This window comes from Xyrauchen texanus, chromosome 41 (assembly GCF_025860055.1).
Source record: "Xyrauchen texanus isolate HMW12.3.18 chromosome 41, RBS_HiC_50CHRs, whole genome shotgun sequence".
Classification (NCBI taxonomy): Eukaryota; Metazoa; Chordata; class Actinopteri; order Cypriniformes; family Catostomidae; genus Xyrauchen; species Xyrauchen texanus.
Window position 1 is genome coordinate 3097719 of NC_068316.1, and position 16398 is coordinate 3114116.

The 16398-nt window shown below is 39.5% G+C and overlaps 1 protein-coding gene across 1 annotated transcript in view; it reads left to right on the forward strand.

Annotated features, from left to right (window-relative positions):
* The first annotated feature begins 1775 nt into the window (after nucleotides 1–1775).
* LOC127634200 (calpain-15-like) overlaps nucleotides 1776–16398 on the forward strand; it is a 33152-nt gene continuing 18529 nt past the window's right edge. The window contains 1 exon segment of the mRNA XM_052113649.1: nucleotides 1776–2454. Coding sequence (XP_051969609.1) covers nucleotides 2273–2454 — 182 coding nt within the window. The 5' untranslated portion in view covers nucleotides 1776–2272.

A 16398-nucleotide genomic window follows, 5' to 3' on the forward strand; every position in this document is an offset into this window, starting at 1 on the left:
TTGTATAAAAAACCAAAACTGGCTATAAAATAGCTATATACGGTATATAATGGTTTCTTTTAGTTTGGGGCCCGGACAAGTTACGTTTTGAGGGCGTTATTAGAGTTCTCCAGGCAGAGGCTGAGAATTGAATCTGCGCATGCGCGCTGCTGAGTCTCCATAATCCGGAGAGAGAAACAGGCTGAAGAAGAACCGATTAAAAAAAAATAACTGCGACGTATGCGTGCACATCTGCGCATTTTTGACGCATGCACGTTCCCTCGCGAGCCCCGGGAAGAGATGCACGCCAGCACAGCTGTAGTTGCAGCTGTCTGTGTTTATGCGGACTGATCTTCACCGGAGCGCAGCATCATCCGGTCCAGAGGAATTATGAGTGACCGAAGAAAAACACCGGCGCACAGCATCCGGACGGGAGTGTTTCATCATCAGGAGACATCCGGAGGCTTTTAACCCGGGACCGGTATTAAAACGCACATCACTCCGGGATTGAACGGCGGGACCGGAGCGCTCTCGTCCTCACCGGGCCCAAGACCACTGCACCTCACCGGAGCCTTTCTCTGTGTGCCGTTAAATATTCATAGTCACGATCTGAGTGTCAAACTTGATACTCTCGTGCCTGTGAAGACGCAATGAGCCAATGCTATCACGTTATGAACATCTGCACGAGCTTCAGATGAGAGAATGACTGCAGCACCTGCAATCTGACCCACTGAACACCTGCACTGGGTCACAACCACAGAAAACACCTTCCGTGTACTATTTGAGTCCACTTTAGATTAGCTCTGGAGACACATGCATGCATGCACAGTCGCAGCTTTGTGTTCATTTAAGGACATCTTATTGGCTTCTATTGACTACATAACTATACATTTAATTGATATAGACAATATACTGGTATTGGCCAATATATATTGTCTGATTTGGCCAATATTGAAAGCAGATTAGGTGCTATTTTAAAAAAAAAAAAAAATTTTTTTTACATAGGACTTACATTTTTATTTATTAAAAATAGAATTTCAGTGCCTGATTGAATTAAGTGCTAATGCATTTTTTTTGTATTTTGTATTTTTTGCAATTATATTGCACGTTAATTATTGGTATTGGTCAGAATATGTATATTGGAGTGTCCCAAACGCATACCGCTTAGTTTTAATTAGACATTTTTACTAGTTAGAATCTCTAAAAAATGTCCAAATGTCCTGCACGATTGTGACCAAAATCATGAATCTTATCTTCCTATTTATGTTCAATAAATATAACTTGCATTTGAAAAACTTATTTTGTGTAAAGCAACTGCATGCCGTGTTCTTTAAGCCGGCCGCACATCCGAAACGAGCAAATTATACATCAGTAAATCAGGACTAGTTGCCAAAATGGCCAATTTCACATCGGCCCTCTTAGAGGCATAAATAAGTACAATTGGAATAATTTATACACTGAGTCTTTGGCTAGTTAAAATGATAAAATTCTGACAAAAATAAACCATTAAATAGTCAATTTTGATGCATGATGACACTTCACATTTAGATAGTTGTGGCAACTGAAATTGTAGCCTTGATTATTTATAAATTTGTACAAATTTGTCCCTCTCATTGAAGCACTTTCTGACTTTCTCCGACAGTTATGCATGCACAATTAGATGCATTTACATGCACTAACAGACTTGCATGCATGGAGACACACAGATTGGACGGTGGTGGTTGTTGTCTGATGAAAGGCACATTTGCTTCTGCAGCCTGGATGAAATGTGACTCATCGTAAGACAGCTGCGGAAAGATGACCCACAGAAAAAGAGACAGGCCGTGAACATGATTAGAGAGTCTGTGCTGTGACTTCCATGCATGCATTTAAACAAACGACATGATGCATCACTATTGTGGAGAGTAGACTGCATTAACATCCAGCTTTTAAACTTGTAAACTGACTGTTTTTGTCTCTAGCGGTTCAGCAATGCATTTTACTGCCCCTGTAGTGTCATCCACTCTCTCAGGTGAGATTACGGCAGGTTAAACGTCACCTGAAGCACAGGCAGACAGGTGTGAAGTTGAGCTGAAGGGCCCGTGGCCCTCGGAGACCTTTGGGAATCGGCACCCGGGCATCTTTAGCAAACAGACTTCATTGCACACAGTATGCGTGTGTGAACGCTGTCAATCAAACAGACTTCCTGTCGGTCACCCTCTAAAACTGGAAACAAATGTGTGACAGACTTGATGAAATGTTTGATCCACTAAACTGAGAAAGGGACGCTGTGTGGGTGTTGCTTGTTTTGGCTATGGGGAGTTCGGCCTCGTCTTTGACCACGGACAGAGAATCAGATCACGGGTTTGGTACCGCTCCGTTTCCGCCGGCCGCTCCAATGGGTTGGCTCAGAACCAGCCACAGCAGTCCGGTGTGGGGAACCACTTTCATCACGCGCCAACAACAACAGCAGCCCATTCCTCACAGAGAACGCAGGTAACGTGCTTGCACGAGAAGTGCGAGTGAGATTTCAGAGCTGTGGTGAAAGGGACATTTTTCAGTGAATAACAACTAAAATTTGGGTCTGTTCCTCACAAATTTAGATTTAAAGGAACAGTTCACTCAAAAATAAAAATTCTCATCATTTACTCGCCCTCATGCCATCCCAGATGTGTACGACTTTCTTCAGCAGAACACAAACTAAGGTTTTTTTTAAGAATATATCAGCTCTGTAGATCCATAGAATGCAAGTGAATGGTGACCAGACTTTTGTAGTTCCCGAAAAGCACATAAAGGTAGCCTAAAAGTGACTCCAGTGGTTTAATCCATGTCTTTATATGCATTAGTATAGGTGTGGGTGAGAAACAGATCATAATTTAAGTCCACTTTTTACTCAAATCTCCACTTTCACTTTTACATCTGAAAGCCACATGTGGTGCCTGTTTAGTTTCGCTTTCAAATCTGAAAGTGAAAGTGGAGATTTATAGTAAAAAAAGGACTTAAATGCTGATCTGTTTCTCATTCACACCTATCCTATCACTTCTAAAGACACGGATTAAACCCCTGGAGTTGTATGGATTCATTTTATGCTGCCTTTATGTGCCATTTGGAGCTTGAAAGGTCTGGTCACCATTCACTTGCATTGTATGGATCTACAGAGCTGAGATATTCTTGTAAAAATCTTAATTTGCGTTCTGCAGAAGAAAGAAAGTCATACACATCTGGGATGGCATGAGGGTGAGTAAATAATGAGAGAATTAATTTTTTTTTTGGTGAACTGTCCCTTTAAACTCACAAGTCATATGGACTAATTTTATGATACTTTAATAGTGCTTGGCAGTTCCTGGTCACTGTTTGCTTTTCATTGTATGCAAAAAACAGCATGAACTTGGTGCAAAACATCTCATTTTGTGTTCCACGGAAGAAAGAAAGACAAATGGGTTTGAAACAACCTGAGGTTGAGTAAATGATTACAGAAAGTTCATTTTTTGGGTGATTTGATGTAGTGTAGAAATGGAATCAGATCCATAAATACCTGCACAAGGTTGTTGGTGCTGTTTGATTTGCAAGATCATGTTTCATGAAGTGTCTGTCGGTACAGTGTTTAGCTCAAACATCTTGGACAGATTATGAATGTGTGCTGTTAGCAGATGGTCAGAACGAAGCAGATGGCATTGCAGACACTTTGACTGTAGGCATCTTTTACTAGAGGATTTTCCTTTTAAACACTCTGTGCCAGGGGGCACTCCATGCACAGACCTTTAAAAACATGCATGTTGAGAAATTACATTAGCACTTATTACTCTGTAAAAGAACCACTGAAGTGTTGATGTGAATTTAAAGGTATAGTTCACCCAAAAAATAATTCTGTCATCATGCAATCACCCTCATGTTGTTCCAAACTCTTTTGACTTGAATTGATAACCCCTTTAAAAAATATTGCAATATTGGTAATATTGGGTAATAATATATGGTCAACCCTGTCGAGGGTCGTTGAATATTTGTGTTTTATTGATTTTGTATTGGTCTACGACACAGGTGGGAGATTACTAATAGCCTAAAAATGAAGAACTAAAGACAATTATAAATGTCTTATAATTAAGACTGACTTTTAAACGAATAGGAAACATCAGTTGTGAGTCTTATATTATTTTATAATTGAATCGCTTTCGTCTTTGTTTCTTTAATACAAAGATATATATGAGCGAACCTGCAGTTGCGTTCACAATGCATGTGAAGCGCGAACGTCTTAAAGGTCACCCACCACTGATGCAGGTAGAGGAGCAAACTTACCCGCTCATGAAGTACCTGCATTTGGACGAGGAGCTTGCGAATAAGGAGCTGGATTCGGCTTTGACGCATTTGGCGGGTGGTGGGGGAAAATTCCACACTTTAATATATCTGGCGACTTCCCAGATCCACGGTTTTGCCATTTATCGATATTGTCAATCATCGTCTGCCTATGATTGTCGAAATCGCATCGGGAGATTTATTATAATAATAATAATAATAATAATAATAATTCCTTACATTTATATAGTGCTTTTCTAGAGCATAGGGATGATGATGCGACGGCAGCCATAGTGCGCCAGAACGCCCACCAGCTATTGGTGGAGAGGAGAGAGTAGAGTGATATAGCCAATTCAGGGATGGAGATTAATATGAGGCCATGATAGATGGGGGCCAATGGGGGGAATTTGGCCAGCTGGGATTTTTAATGACCACAGAGAGTCAGGACCTCAGTTTAACATCTCATTCGAAGGACGGTGCCTTTTTACAGTATAGTGTCCCGTCACTATACTGGGGCATTAGGACCCACACAGAACGTAGGGTGAGCACCCCCTGCTGGTCTCCCTAATACCACTTCCAACAGCAACCATGGTTTTCCCCAAGATTTGTAATACATCGTCAAAAAATGTTTTTATCTATGAATATTCTGTCTAAGATAATATCTTATCTAAGGCCGTATTTACACTTGGTCTCTTCATGCATTTTTGCTGATCGTATTGCTATTCGATCACGAATAGACCAATTGTAAATGCCTTTTCAGACTGGTATTAAATCTGATCTCTTAAACCACCTCTCGCTCTTGGTCATGTGTAAATGCATCTGGCTGTTCAAGCCACTTTTGTAAACTTTACTCCACCTAAACAGCGCTAGGTTAGCAAAGGGAACATGCGAAACACAGCAGATGCACGTTGTAGGAGAGACCAAACTTTTTTCTTTGTGTCATTTATTTGCTGCAAATCGCTAAAGAAACAAACTCACAATAAGTTTAGCTGACACGCATGGACCTCTTAACTACAGCAACACCCAAAGTGAAAAATAGCCCACGTGCACGGTGGATAAATCACATTTAAATAAAGTTTTAGGTGCAAGAAGTTCTTGACTAACTAATAAGTGGCCATCAGGGATAGATTAAAGATTAAAATGCTATGAAAGTGTAGAATACGTGCACTTTAGTCCATCCATCAAGCATAAGATTCAACTAAAGCAGCGGTACAGCTGTCAGGCTTGGAGATATGTCATTTTTGCCGCACCGTCTGTTGTACGCGGCTGTTCATTTCCAAAAGTTCCAGGAGTAAAACAAACAGCCTGTCATCAACCTTTTTAACAACTGACACCGCAGCAGACAGAATCGATGGGTCGGCTGTGTACAGTACGTTCAGTGAAGAGCACTTCAGAAGTTACAAGCTCTCGGCTTGAATACATAATACAAGACACACATTCATTATTCTTACTGCTAAAACAAATTCATTTTTATTTTCATGGAAATGCCAAGAGATCAGCAGTTACAGAAATACTCAAAACAATCACCCTTATCTAATCAGCCAATCGTGTGGCAGCAGTGCAGTGCATAAAATCAATCAAATGTTCATATCAACCATCAGAATGGGGAACAAAATGTCATCTCAGTGATTTGGAGCATGGCTTGATTGTTGATGCCAGATGGGCTGTTTTGAGTATTTCTGTAACTGCTGATCTCATGGGATTTTCACACACAACAGTCTATGATAACTCAGATAACCGCTCTGTACAATTGTGCTGAGAAGAATATCATCTCTGAATGCTGTTATGAGATGCGGGTTGGCACTGATTTGGCAGCACGAGGGGACCTACACAATATTAGGCAGGTGGTTATAATGTTGTGGCTGATTGGTGTGTGTGTGTGTGTGTGTATATATATATATATATATATATATAAATATATAATATATATATATATATATATATATATATATATATATATATATATATATATATATTGTATAATATATATATATATATATATATATATACAGTGAGGAAAATAAGTATTTGAACACCCTGCTATTTTGCAAGTTCTCCCACTTAGAAATCATGGAGGGTCTGAAATTGTCATCGTAGGTGCATGTCCACTGTGAGAGACATAATCTAAAAAAAAAATCCAGAAATCACAATGTATAATTTTTAAACTATTTATTTGTATGATACAGCTGCAAATAAGTATTTGAACACCTGTCTATCAGCTAGAATTCTGACCCTCAAAGACCTGTTAGTCTGCCTTTAAAATGTCCACCTCCACTCCATTTATTATCCTAAATTAGATGCACCTGTTTGAGGTCGTTAGCTGCATAAAGACACCTGTCCACCCCATACAATCAGTAAGAATCCAACTACTAACATGGCCAAGACCAAAGAGCTGTCCAAAGACACTAGAGACAAAATTGTACACCTCCACAAGGCTGGAAAGGGCTACGGGAAATTGCCAAGCAGCTTGGTGAAAAAAGGTCCACTGTTGGAGCAATCATTAGAAAATGGAAGAAGCTAAACATGACTGTCAATCTCCCTCGACTGGGGCTCCATGCAAGATCTCACCTCGTGGGGTCTCAATGATCCTAAGAAAGGTGAGAAATCAGCCCAGAACTACACGGGAGGAGCTGGTCAATGACCTGAAAAGAGCTGGGACCACCGCTTCCAAGGTTACTGTTGGTAATACACTAAGACGCCATGGTTTGAAATCATGCATGGCACGGAAGGTTCCCCTGCTTAAACCAGCACATGTCAAGGCCCGTCTTAAGTTTGCCAATGACCATTTGGATGATCCAGAGGAGTCATGGGAGAAAGTCATGTGGTCAGATGAGACCAAAATAGAACTTTTTGGTCATAATTCCACTAACCGTGTTTGGAGGTAGAAGAATGATGAGTACCATCCCAAGAACACCATCCCTACTGTGAAGCATGGGGGTGGTAGCATCATGCTTTGGGGGTGTTTTTCTGCACATGGGACAGGGTGACTGCACTGTATTAAGGAGAGGATGACCGGGCCATGTATTATGCAGATTTTGGGGAACAACCTCCTTCCCTCAGTTAGAGCATTGAAGATTGGTCAAGGCTGGGTCTTCCAACATGACAATGACCAAGCACACAGCCAGGATAACCAAGGAGTGGCTCTGTAAGAAGCATATCAAGGTTCTGGCGTGGCCTAGCCAGTCTCCAGACCTAAACCCAATAGAGAATCTTTGGAGGGAGCTCAAACTCCTGTTTCTCAGCTGACAGCCCAGAAACCTGACTGATCTAGAGAAGATCTGTGTGGAGGAGTGGGCCAAAATCCCTCCTGCAGTGTGTGCAAACCTGGTGAAAAACTACAGGAAACGCTTGACCTCTGTAATTGCAAACAAAGGCTACTGTACCAAATATTAACATTGATTTTCTCAGGTGTTCAAATACTTATTTGCAGCTGTATCATACAAATAAATAGTTAAAAAATCATACATTGTGATTTCTGGATTTTTTTTTAGATTATGTCTTTCACAGTGGACATGCACCTACGATGACAATTTCAGACCCTCCATGATTTCTAAGTGGGAGAACTTGCAAAATAGCAGGGTGTTCAAATACTTATTTTCCTCACTGTATATATATATAATATATATATATATATATATATTGTATAATATAATATAATATATATATATATATTGAATATATATATATATATATATATATTTTCAAGGTCAATTGCTACAGGAAGTGTGGGGTGAAAGGTCACCTGAGTATCTGGACAAACTGACCGCTAGAATAACAAGGATCTGTAAAGCTGTCATTGCTGCACGTGGAGGATTTTTTTGTTAAGAACTCTTTGAAGAAGTTTAAGAATTTTTTCAAATTGTAATAGTAATTTTCCGCATTATTAATGTCCTGACTGCACATTGTGATCAGTTGCCACTTTGGTGAATAAAAGTACCAATTTCTTTCCATAAGAGCAAAATCTGAACATTATTACAAACGTTTGGCCGCCAGTGTGTGTGTATTCTTTAGAGTTACATTTAGAGGTCGACCAATATATCGCAGAGGCCAAAAAATCGGCCAATATTCGAATTTTTTAATTATCGCATCGACTGATACATTTTCCAGTTTTGCCGATTTGTTTCTTAAGGACACGGGGCGCTTGAGAATCGCCTGCTTGCATGTGGTGTCTGTAACATGTAAACAAGCATTCACAGTCCTTTTTTTGTTATGTGCCATCGTGTCACTGCAATTATAGAGCGGTGTGCAACACAGTGTCATTTAAACTGTCCGCACATCAGACGTGTTTGGGCTCATAATGTTAAAGTGCTCGCCTGTTTCAGTTTCTCTCTCTCTCCTCAACAGTTCCTGTAACCTTTAGCTTTAACTGTCTTTTCTAATGATAAAAAGTAAAATATCAATAAAACTAATATCATATACCGTCTGCAAATATGCACGTTTCATTTAAACGGATGTAATCAACCTCACAAATCTTCAGCAGATCCAGCGTCCTGTGGAGTGCTCATTTATTTACCTCTAAAGCACTTATTCTATCAGCCTCTCCTCAACAGTTCCCGGTCACTTTTAACTGTCTTGTCTAATGATAAACCATTTGCAAATATACAGATATCTTGTTTAAACAGATGTAATTCACGAACCTCTCGAAAATCCAGAGTTTCCTTAAAGTGCTATCTACCAAATAAAAATTTTAAAAGATTATTTTTTACAAAGTTTTGTGGTTAATTGAGTCCATCCATCCATCCATCCATCTTCAACCGCTTATCCGTAGTCGGGTCGCGGGGGCAGCTGCTCCAGCAGGGGGCCCCAACTTCCCTATCCCGAGCCACATTAACCAGCTCTGACTGGGGACCCCGAGGCATTCCCAGGCCAGTGTGGAGATGTAATCTCTCCACCTAATCCTGGGTCTTCCACGAGGCCTCCTCCCAGCTGGACGTGCCTGAAACACATCCCTAGGGAGGCGGCCAGGGGGCATCCTTACCAGATGCCCAAACCACCTCAACTGACTCCTTTCGACGCAAAGGAGCAGCGGCTCTACTCCGAGCTCCTCACGGATGACTGAGCTCCTCACCCTATCTCTAAGGGAGAAGCCCGTCACCCTTCTGAGGAAGCCCATTTCGGCCGCTTGTACTCGCGACCTAGTTCTTTCGGTCATGACCCAGCCTTCATGATCATAGGTGAGGGTAGGAACAAAAATTTACTGGTAGATCGAGAGGTTTGCCTTCCGGCTGAGCTCTTTTTTTTTGTGACAATGGTGCGATAGAGCGAGTGCAATACCGCCCCGATTCTCCGGCCAACCTCCCGCTCCATTGTCCCCTCACTCGTGAACAAGACCCCGAGGTACTTGAACTCCTTCACTTGGGGCAATACCTCCTTCCCCTTAATTGTGAGACATATTGGTATTATATCGGCCTATCGGTCACCCTGCTCTCTGGATATCGGCATCAGCCAATAAACACCCATATCAATCGACCGCTAGTTATATATTACCCTGGCATTCATTGCATTCATTTTAATGGGATTAAAAATTCTGCTGTTGAGGGAGTGACAGTAAATTTGGTATTTGTCGTAATTTATCTCTCTCTATTTCTTTCCTCTTTTGGAAAGTCGTGGAAACGTAATAGTGGATTTTGTCTTTTGCTGTTGAGGTAAATGGGAACGGCTAACTAATATTCGCTGGGGTCTTCCATTCACCACTGTTGAAGGTTACCCTACTGTACTTCCACGATCCAAACCCGGAAATGTGAAGGGGTCCGTTGCACAATATATCACATTGCGCAAATGCAGATGTTTTTGCAGCTTAGTTTCAGTCATTTGTATTTTTTTTCTCTGGGAAGGAAGTTTTGACATGTGAAAGTTAAGCTGTAATAGTACAATAGAAGAACATTGTTATTCTTCATGACATGACCTCTTTAAATAATTTGCAATGGCTGTAGGGTGTCCGAGTGTGTCTTGTATTTCATGAGTCCAGTATTACAGTTCCAGTGAGAGTGTGTTTGTGTTTGATCTTTATCATGATGTTCTCTGAGTGTTTTATCAGTGGTAGAAAAGTGAGCTGATGTCCTCTCTGTGGCTTTACTAAGGATTTATTCCCATAGCAACAAGCTCCTATCACCTTAGCCAATCACAATTCAAAATAAGCTCTCCCTGTTTCTCAGTCACTAATGCACACAGACTGTCTCTCTCTCTCTCTCTCTCTCTGATATATGAAGCAACACTTTATGTATGCACATACAAATGCTTGGCCAAGGCATTACAAGTGCATGGTCCCGCTATACATACTTAACGCATGTTCTTCCATTACTGTAGTGTAAACAACTTTAGTACTCAGTGGGTGATAGTTTACTTCAAATGTCTGTGCCGTTACACTGTATGTGCAACTTGTTACATTAAGGGCCAGTACTAGGATGTGATCGTTTGGGGGGCATTTTCATCTTGACTTTAAGGTGGGCAATAGGTTCTCTCTTAGTCTGACTGGGGGGTATGTAGAAAAGATTGCAGTATCACTGAAGCATATAGGATCTGGGTTAGGGTCTTAAACTACTGTGCAAATGTCTGTATTATTCATAGATGCAGAACTGTCTTTAGCTCAAGTCTAAATGCTAGACCAGTGGATCGGGTTTTGCATCAGTACGCAGGTTTTACATCGGACATCGAGTGGCACCATAGTACCAGAATTCTTTATCATGCAAAATGAAACAAAAATGTTCTTAATATCATACAATTTTATGATTCATCTATTAACATTTTTATAGTTTGAGTGTTTGGATTCTAAAGGTCTCTTGAATTTTGATGTTATCATGCTCTCAGCAGTCTATAGGCATATTGTGGTTGGCACAAACCATTTTTGCAACCCGTATATAATGTGGCATGGTTTTTCAGGATGAGGGCATGTTGCATAACCAGGGCTGGACTGGGAAGAGAAATCGGCATGGGATTTCACTTGGGAACTGGCCCAAAAGTGGTGGGGGTGGGTGAGATCCAAAAGTTGGTTCGCTGTCCTTTTCTGCATATCGGGGCGCCGGTTTGTGCTCCGTTCTGCATAACGCTGCGGCTCATTTTTGCTTATCATGGCCCATTTGGCACGTTTCGCAGACGCACCATCGGCCCACTCGGTTCTCCTGCTGGCCAGTCCGCCCATGATCAGCCCCAAAGTACGTCGGCCCATTGGGAAAATGTCCGGTATGCCAGATTGCCAGTCCAGCCCTGTGCATAACCTGTCCATGTTTGCACCTGTCAAGTGACAGATGAACAATACAAACAATATGAAGCCTTTTCTGGCTTTTAACAGTTGACAAGTCAGCTTATTTTGCATCTTATTATTCGCATTTATCATTGTTTTTCACCCGTCTGTCTGTGACTCTGTGCCCAATTTGTATCGGGACCCCGCAGTTGAGTAATATTGTTCTAGTCAAGACCTTGTGCACATTCTCCTTGTAAGTTTTGGCAGCCTGAAGCCAAAAACAATATGCTGTTGTAATATTGTTGTATCGCACACAAACACAAACCATTTCTGCCCATAATTCCCTGCTTTCCAGCTATTTTAATAGGTCAATGAACACACCCGATAACACATTTTTATGTGCACACACTTTTTTTCACACATGCAAAATGCAGATTTCAAATGCACACCAAGTACATTCAAATACTCACACTTTTATTCTTTGCCGATGGCTAGTGTCACTACTGAGTCAGTCATTCACACACACACACAGTGGAATGGGATGATGGCCAGTTCTGTTTGAGCAGTGCTAATGACTGTGACTCAGTATAAATGTCTTGCTGCGTGTGTGTGATATATTTTCATGACATCGGCCAAATGTCTCTGCATGCTTACAGCAAACTGACCCAAAGACCAATAGGACATGAAACAGAGGTTTGAAAGTGTGCTCTTGTTTGCCAAATATCTTGTTTGCCTGTTCTTGTGAAACATTTTCATTGATTCACCATTGATCTGTATGTGTCTTATAGCTGTGGCGACTAATACAGACTTTTCAGTGTGTTATCTAAAGAACAAGATGGCCGGTGTTTATGTATATTGGTAACATTTTTGTAAATCGTCCATCTAATAATGGCCAAATGGTGTACGATTAATCGCCTATCCGATATCAACCAATATTAGTAAAAAGCCGATATAGTAACATTTTTGTAATTTGACCATCTCATAATGGACAAATATTGTTTGATTAATCACCTAACCGATATCAACCAAAAACCGATATTAGCAACATTTTTGTAAATCGACCATCTCATAATGGGCAAATGTTGTCTGATTAATCGCCTAACCGTTATCAACCAAAAACCGATATTAGCAAAAAAATAAATTAATCGACCATCTCATAATGGGCAAATGTTGTCTGATTAATCGCCTAACCGATATCAACCAAAAACCGATATTAGCAAAAAAATAAATTAATCGACCATCTCATAATGGGCAAATGTAGTTTGATTAATCGCCTAACCGATGTCAACCAACAACCGATATTAGCAAAAAAATTAATTAATCGACCATCTCATAATGGGCAAATGTTGTCTGATTAATCGCCTAACCGATATCAACCAAAAACCGATATTAGCAAAAAATACATTAATCGACCATCTCATAATGGGCAAATGTTGTCTGATTAATCGCCTAACCGATATCAACCAAAAACCGATATTAGCAAAAAATTAATTAATCGACCATCTCATAATGGGCAAATGTTGTCTGATTAATCGCCTAACCGATATCAACCAAAATCCGATATTAGCAACAAAAAAAAATTAATTGACCATCTCATAATGGGCAAATGTTATTTGATTAATCGCCTAACCAATATCAAACGATAACCATTATTAAGAAAGTTTTTGTTAATTGATCAAGGGAGCCATTATCGGCCATTAATGATTGTTTCATAATGGCCAAATAACATTTGGTTAATTGGGCTAGTCAATATGTATATACAATAGTTTTGATCAAGTGAGCACAATCTACTGATTACAATAATCTCATGATGGGCAAATGTTGCTTGATCAATCGCCTAACCGATATCAACAACAAAACCGATAGTAGTAACTTTTTGGTAAATCGACCATTTCATAATGGTCAGATGTTTTTTGATCAATTAGCCAATAATGATATCTGTCAAATTTTTGTTAATTGGTGAAGTAATGGCCAAATTTTGTTTGATTAATTGCCTAACCGATATCATCCGATAACCGATATTAGTATAAAAAAAACTCTAACAAGAGAGCAGTTATCATATGATGACGATTATTTCATAATGGCCAAGTAATGTTTGGTTAATAGTCTTAGCCAGTATGTATATAGATAACTATAAGCGTCATTTCTTATATCACCAGAAACTGAATTTGAATAAGCCTCTAAATTCATGCTTTAAAAAAAATACTTGGTGTAATTTGATATAAAAAATGTTGCTGTCAGTTTTAAATGTTTGAAAATATTTTGTGTGAATTCAGCTCAAAAAAAGGTTGTGAAATTCTAGTTTTTATTTTTCAAGTGGTGGATTTGAGGTCGTGAAGTTCAGGTGTCACTATTACTGATGTAAACAGCACCATCACTATTTGAAAAAAGTAGTTTTTGATCAAATCTAGACAGCAGCATCACTCCAACACCTTATCCTTGAGTAATCATGCTAAAATGCTAATTGCATGAGGTATATCCTTCATGGGCACTCACAACCCACAATTCTTTGCTTTAACAGAAATGTCTAAAAAAAACATTACGCCGTTTTGCCTGTAAATGTGATGTTCAAATGCAAGTAATGTTAATTTCCAAGTAGTACCCCAGTAGATGGGTGTTGAGTATATAATATATATAATTATATTCATATATAATTAAAGTATTAGACTAAATGTACACCTGTAAAACCTACTTTCTTTTCTCTTTACATTATTATAAAGGGACTTTGTTCCCTTCTCACTCGAGGCGCTTGTTAAAGAGTGGCGTGTTGTCATAGCAACCATGTTACTCTCCGTTTCCGTTTGTCCTACGAAGGCCGACCGTTAAATTGACAATTCCTGACATTTAATCGTAGAAAACCTTCCCTGTCTTGGGTCAGTTCGGATCACTACTTTATTTTAAGAATGTGAAACATCAGAATAACAGTAGAGAGAATTATTTATTTCAGCTTTAATTTCTTTCATCACATTCCCAGTGGGTCAGAAGTTTACATGCACTTGTAATTCTGACAATATAATTCATATTTTTACTAAAATAACTAAAACCAAAAGAAACACACACACACATAAGACGGTCAGCTGCCCGTAAACGTTCTCTCTCTGTCGCACCACTGTCGGCCTTTATCTCTCTCGGCCTGATAAGCCCCGCCCTCCGCCCTGTCACATTCCTCCCTCATTCTCTCAACATTGCCTTTAAATTGTTTAACGTGGGACAAATGTTTTGGGGATCCTTCCACAAGCTTCTCACAATAAGTTGCTGTAATTTTGTCCCATTCCTCCAGACAGAACTGGTGTAACTGAGTCAGGCTTGTCGGCCTCCTTGCTCGCACATGCTCAGTTCTGCACACAAATGATCTATCGGATTGAGGTCAGGCTTTGTGATGCCCACTCCAACACCTTGACTTTGATGTCCTTAAAACATTTTGCCACAACTTTGGAGGTATGCTTGAGATCATTGCGACCGAGCTTTAACTTCCTGATGTCTTGAGATGTTGCAAATGGGTCTCCAAATAGACATTGAGTTTTAATGTATTTGAAGATGTTCGTCAACTTCTGACTTGAACTGTATTACATATGTAGACTACTGATGATTTGACAGTGTCTTTTTCAGGCAGACCACGTTATCTTCATGATAATCCAAATCTGGGCTCCATCTGTATAATTTAGAGAAGTATTCTGTAATATGTGCATTTGCACCCCTTACTAAAATCAGACTTTCCATTGTAATTTCTTTTGTTTAGCATATAATGCATGCATGAAAGATCAAAAGTGATCATTTCACGAGTCATTTAACCTTAAATGTCAGTCCTATTCTTCCTCACATTTGCTTTAACCTGTTGATGAACGCCCCCTTTTTGAGCACAAACCATGAAAATGACACACCTGAAGTTAAATGGTTGTATTTACGGGACCCGTTGGAGTTTGGACACAGTTGTAGTATCTTTTGAAAGAGACAGTTTGGGCTTTACTTCACAAGTTTCAGAATTAATATATGTTGTTATTTATTAAAGTTAGAGAAGCTGAAGTTTATAGTAATGGAAATATTTTGTGCTGAACATGTTTTTATCATCTAAAAAAAACTATAATAAAAGTGTCAAGACAACCCAGAAATACAATGTGCTCAAAGTCACGAGTCTAAAGAAGTTTCGTTTCTAATCTGAAGATGATTTAATAATAAATGAGTTCCTGCAGCTTTAATCTCTGTAAAATCTCTGGAAGTGTTCAGAGTCAAATTAAGCTCCGCCTCTCAAGACGACACTAAATCTGACGGCACTGCTCGACTATTATGAATAAAACTACGCCGGGCTGGAGACGGGCTGGTTTTGTTTATGAGACTCTAATATATCAGATCATAAACAGTTTTATAACATGAATGCTGCTCAGATTGCAGTTTGTTGAAGAACGATGATGAAGGCGCGATCTCATGTAAACAATGGAGAATATATCAATATTTCTCACATTTATCACTTTATGGACAAAAAGTGCGATTGGATGTTTTTAATGAACGCTTGTCATGGACGATTGACCCAAGTGTGTTGAACTGGATTCATCTGGCGATCGTGTTTTCATAATAAAAGTCCCGTTTTGATATCGCATGTTTTCATAATAAAAGTCCCGTTTTAATATTGCATGTTTTCATAATAAAAGTCCCGTTTTTATATCGCATGTTTTCATAATAAAAGTCCCGTTTTGACATCGCATGTTTTCATAATAAAAGTCCCGTTTTAATATTGCATGGTTTCATAATAAAAGTCCCGTTTTTATATCGCATGTTTTCATAATAAAAGTCCCAGTTTGATATCGCACGTTTTCATAATAAAAGTCCCGTTTTGATATTGCATGTTTTCATAATAAAAGTCCCGTTTTGATATCGCATGTTTTCATAATAAAAGTCCCGTTTTGACATCGCATGTTTTCATAATAAAAGTCCCGTTTTGATATTGCATGTTTTCATTTTTATTCCTGACACAA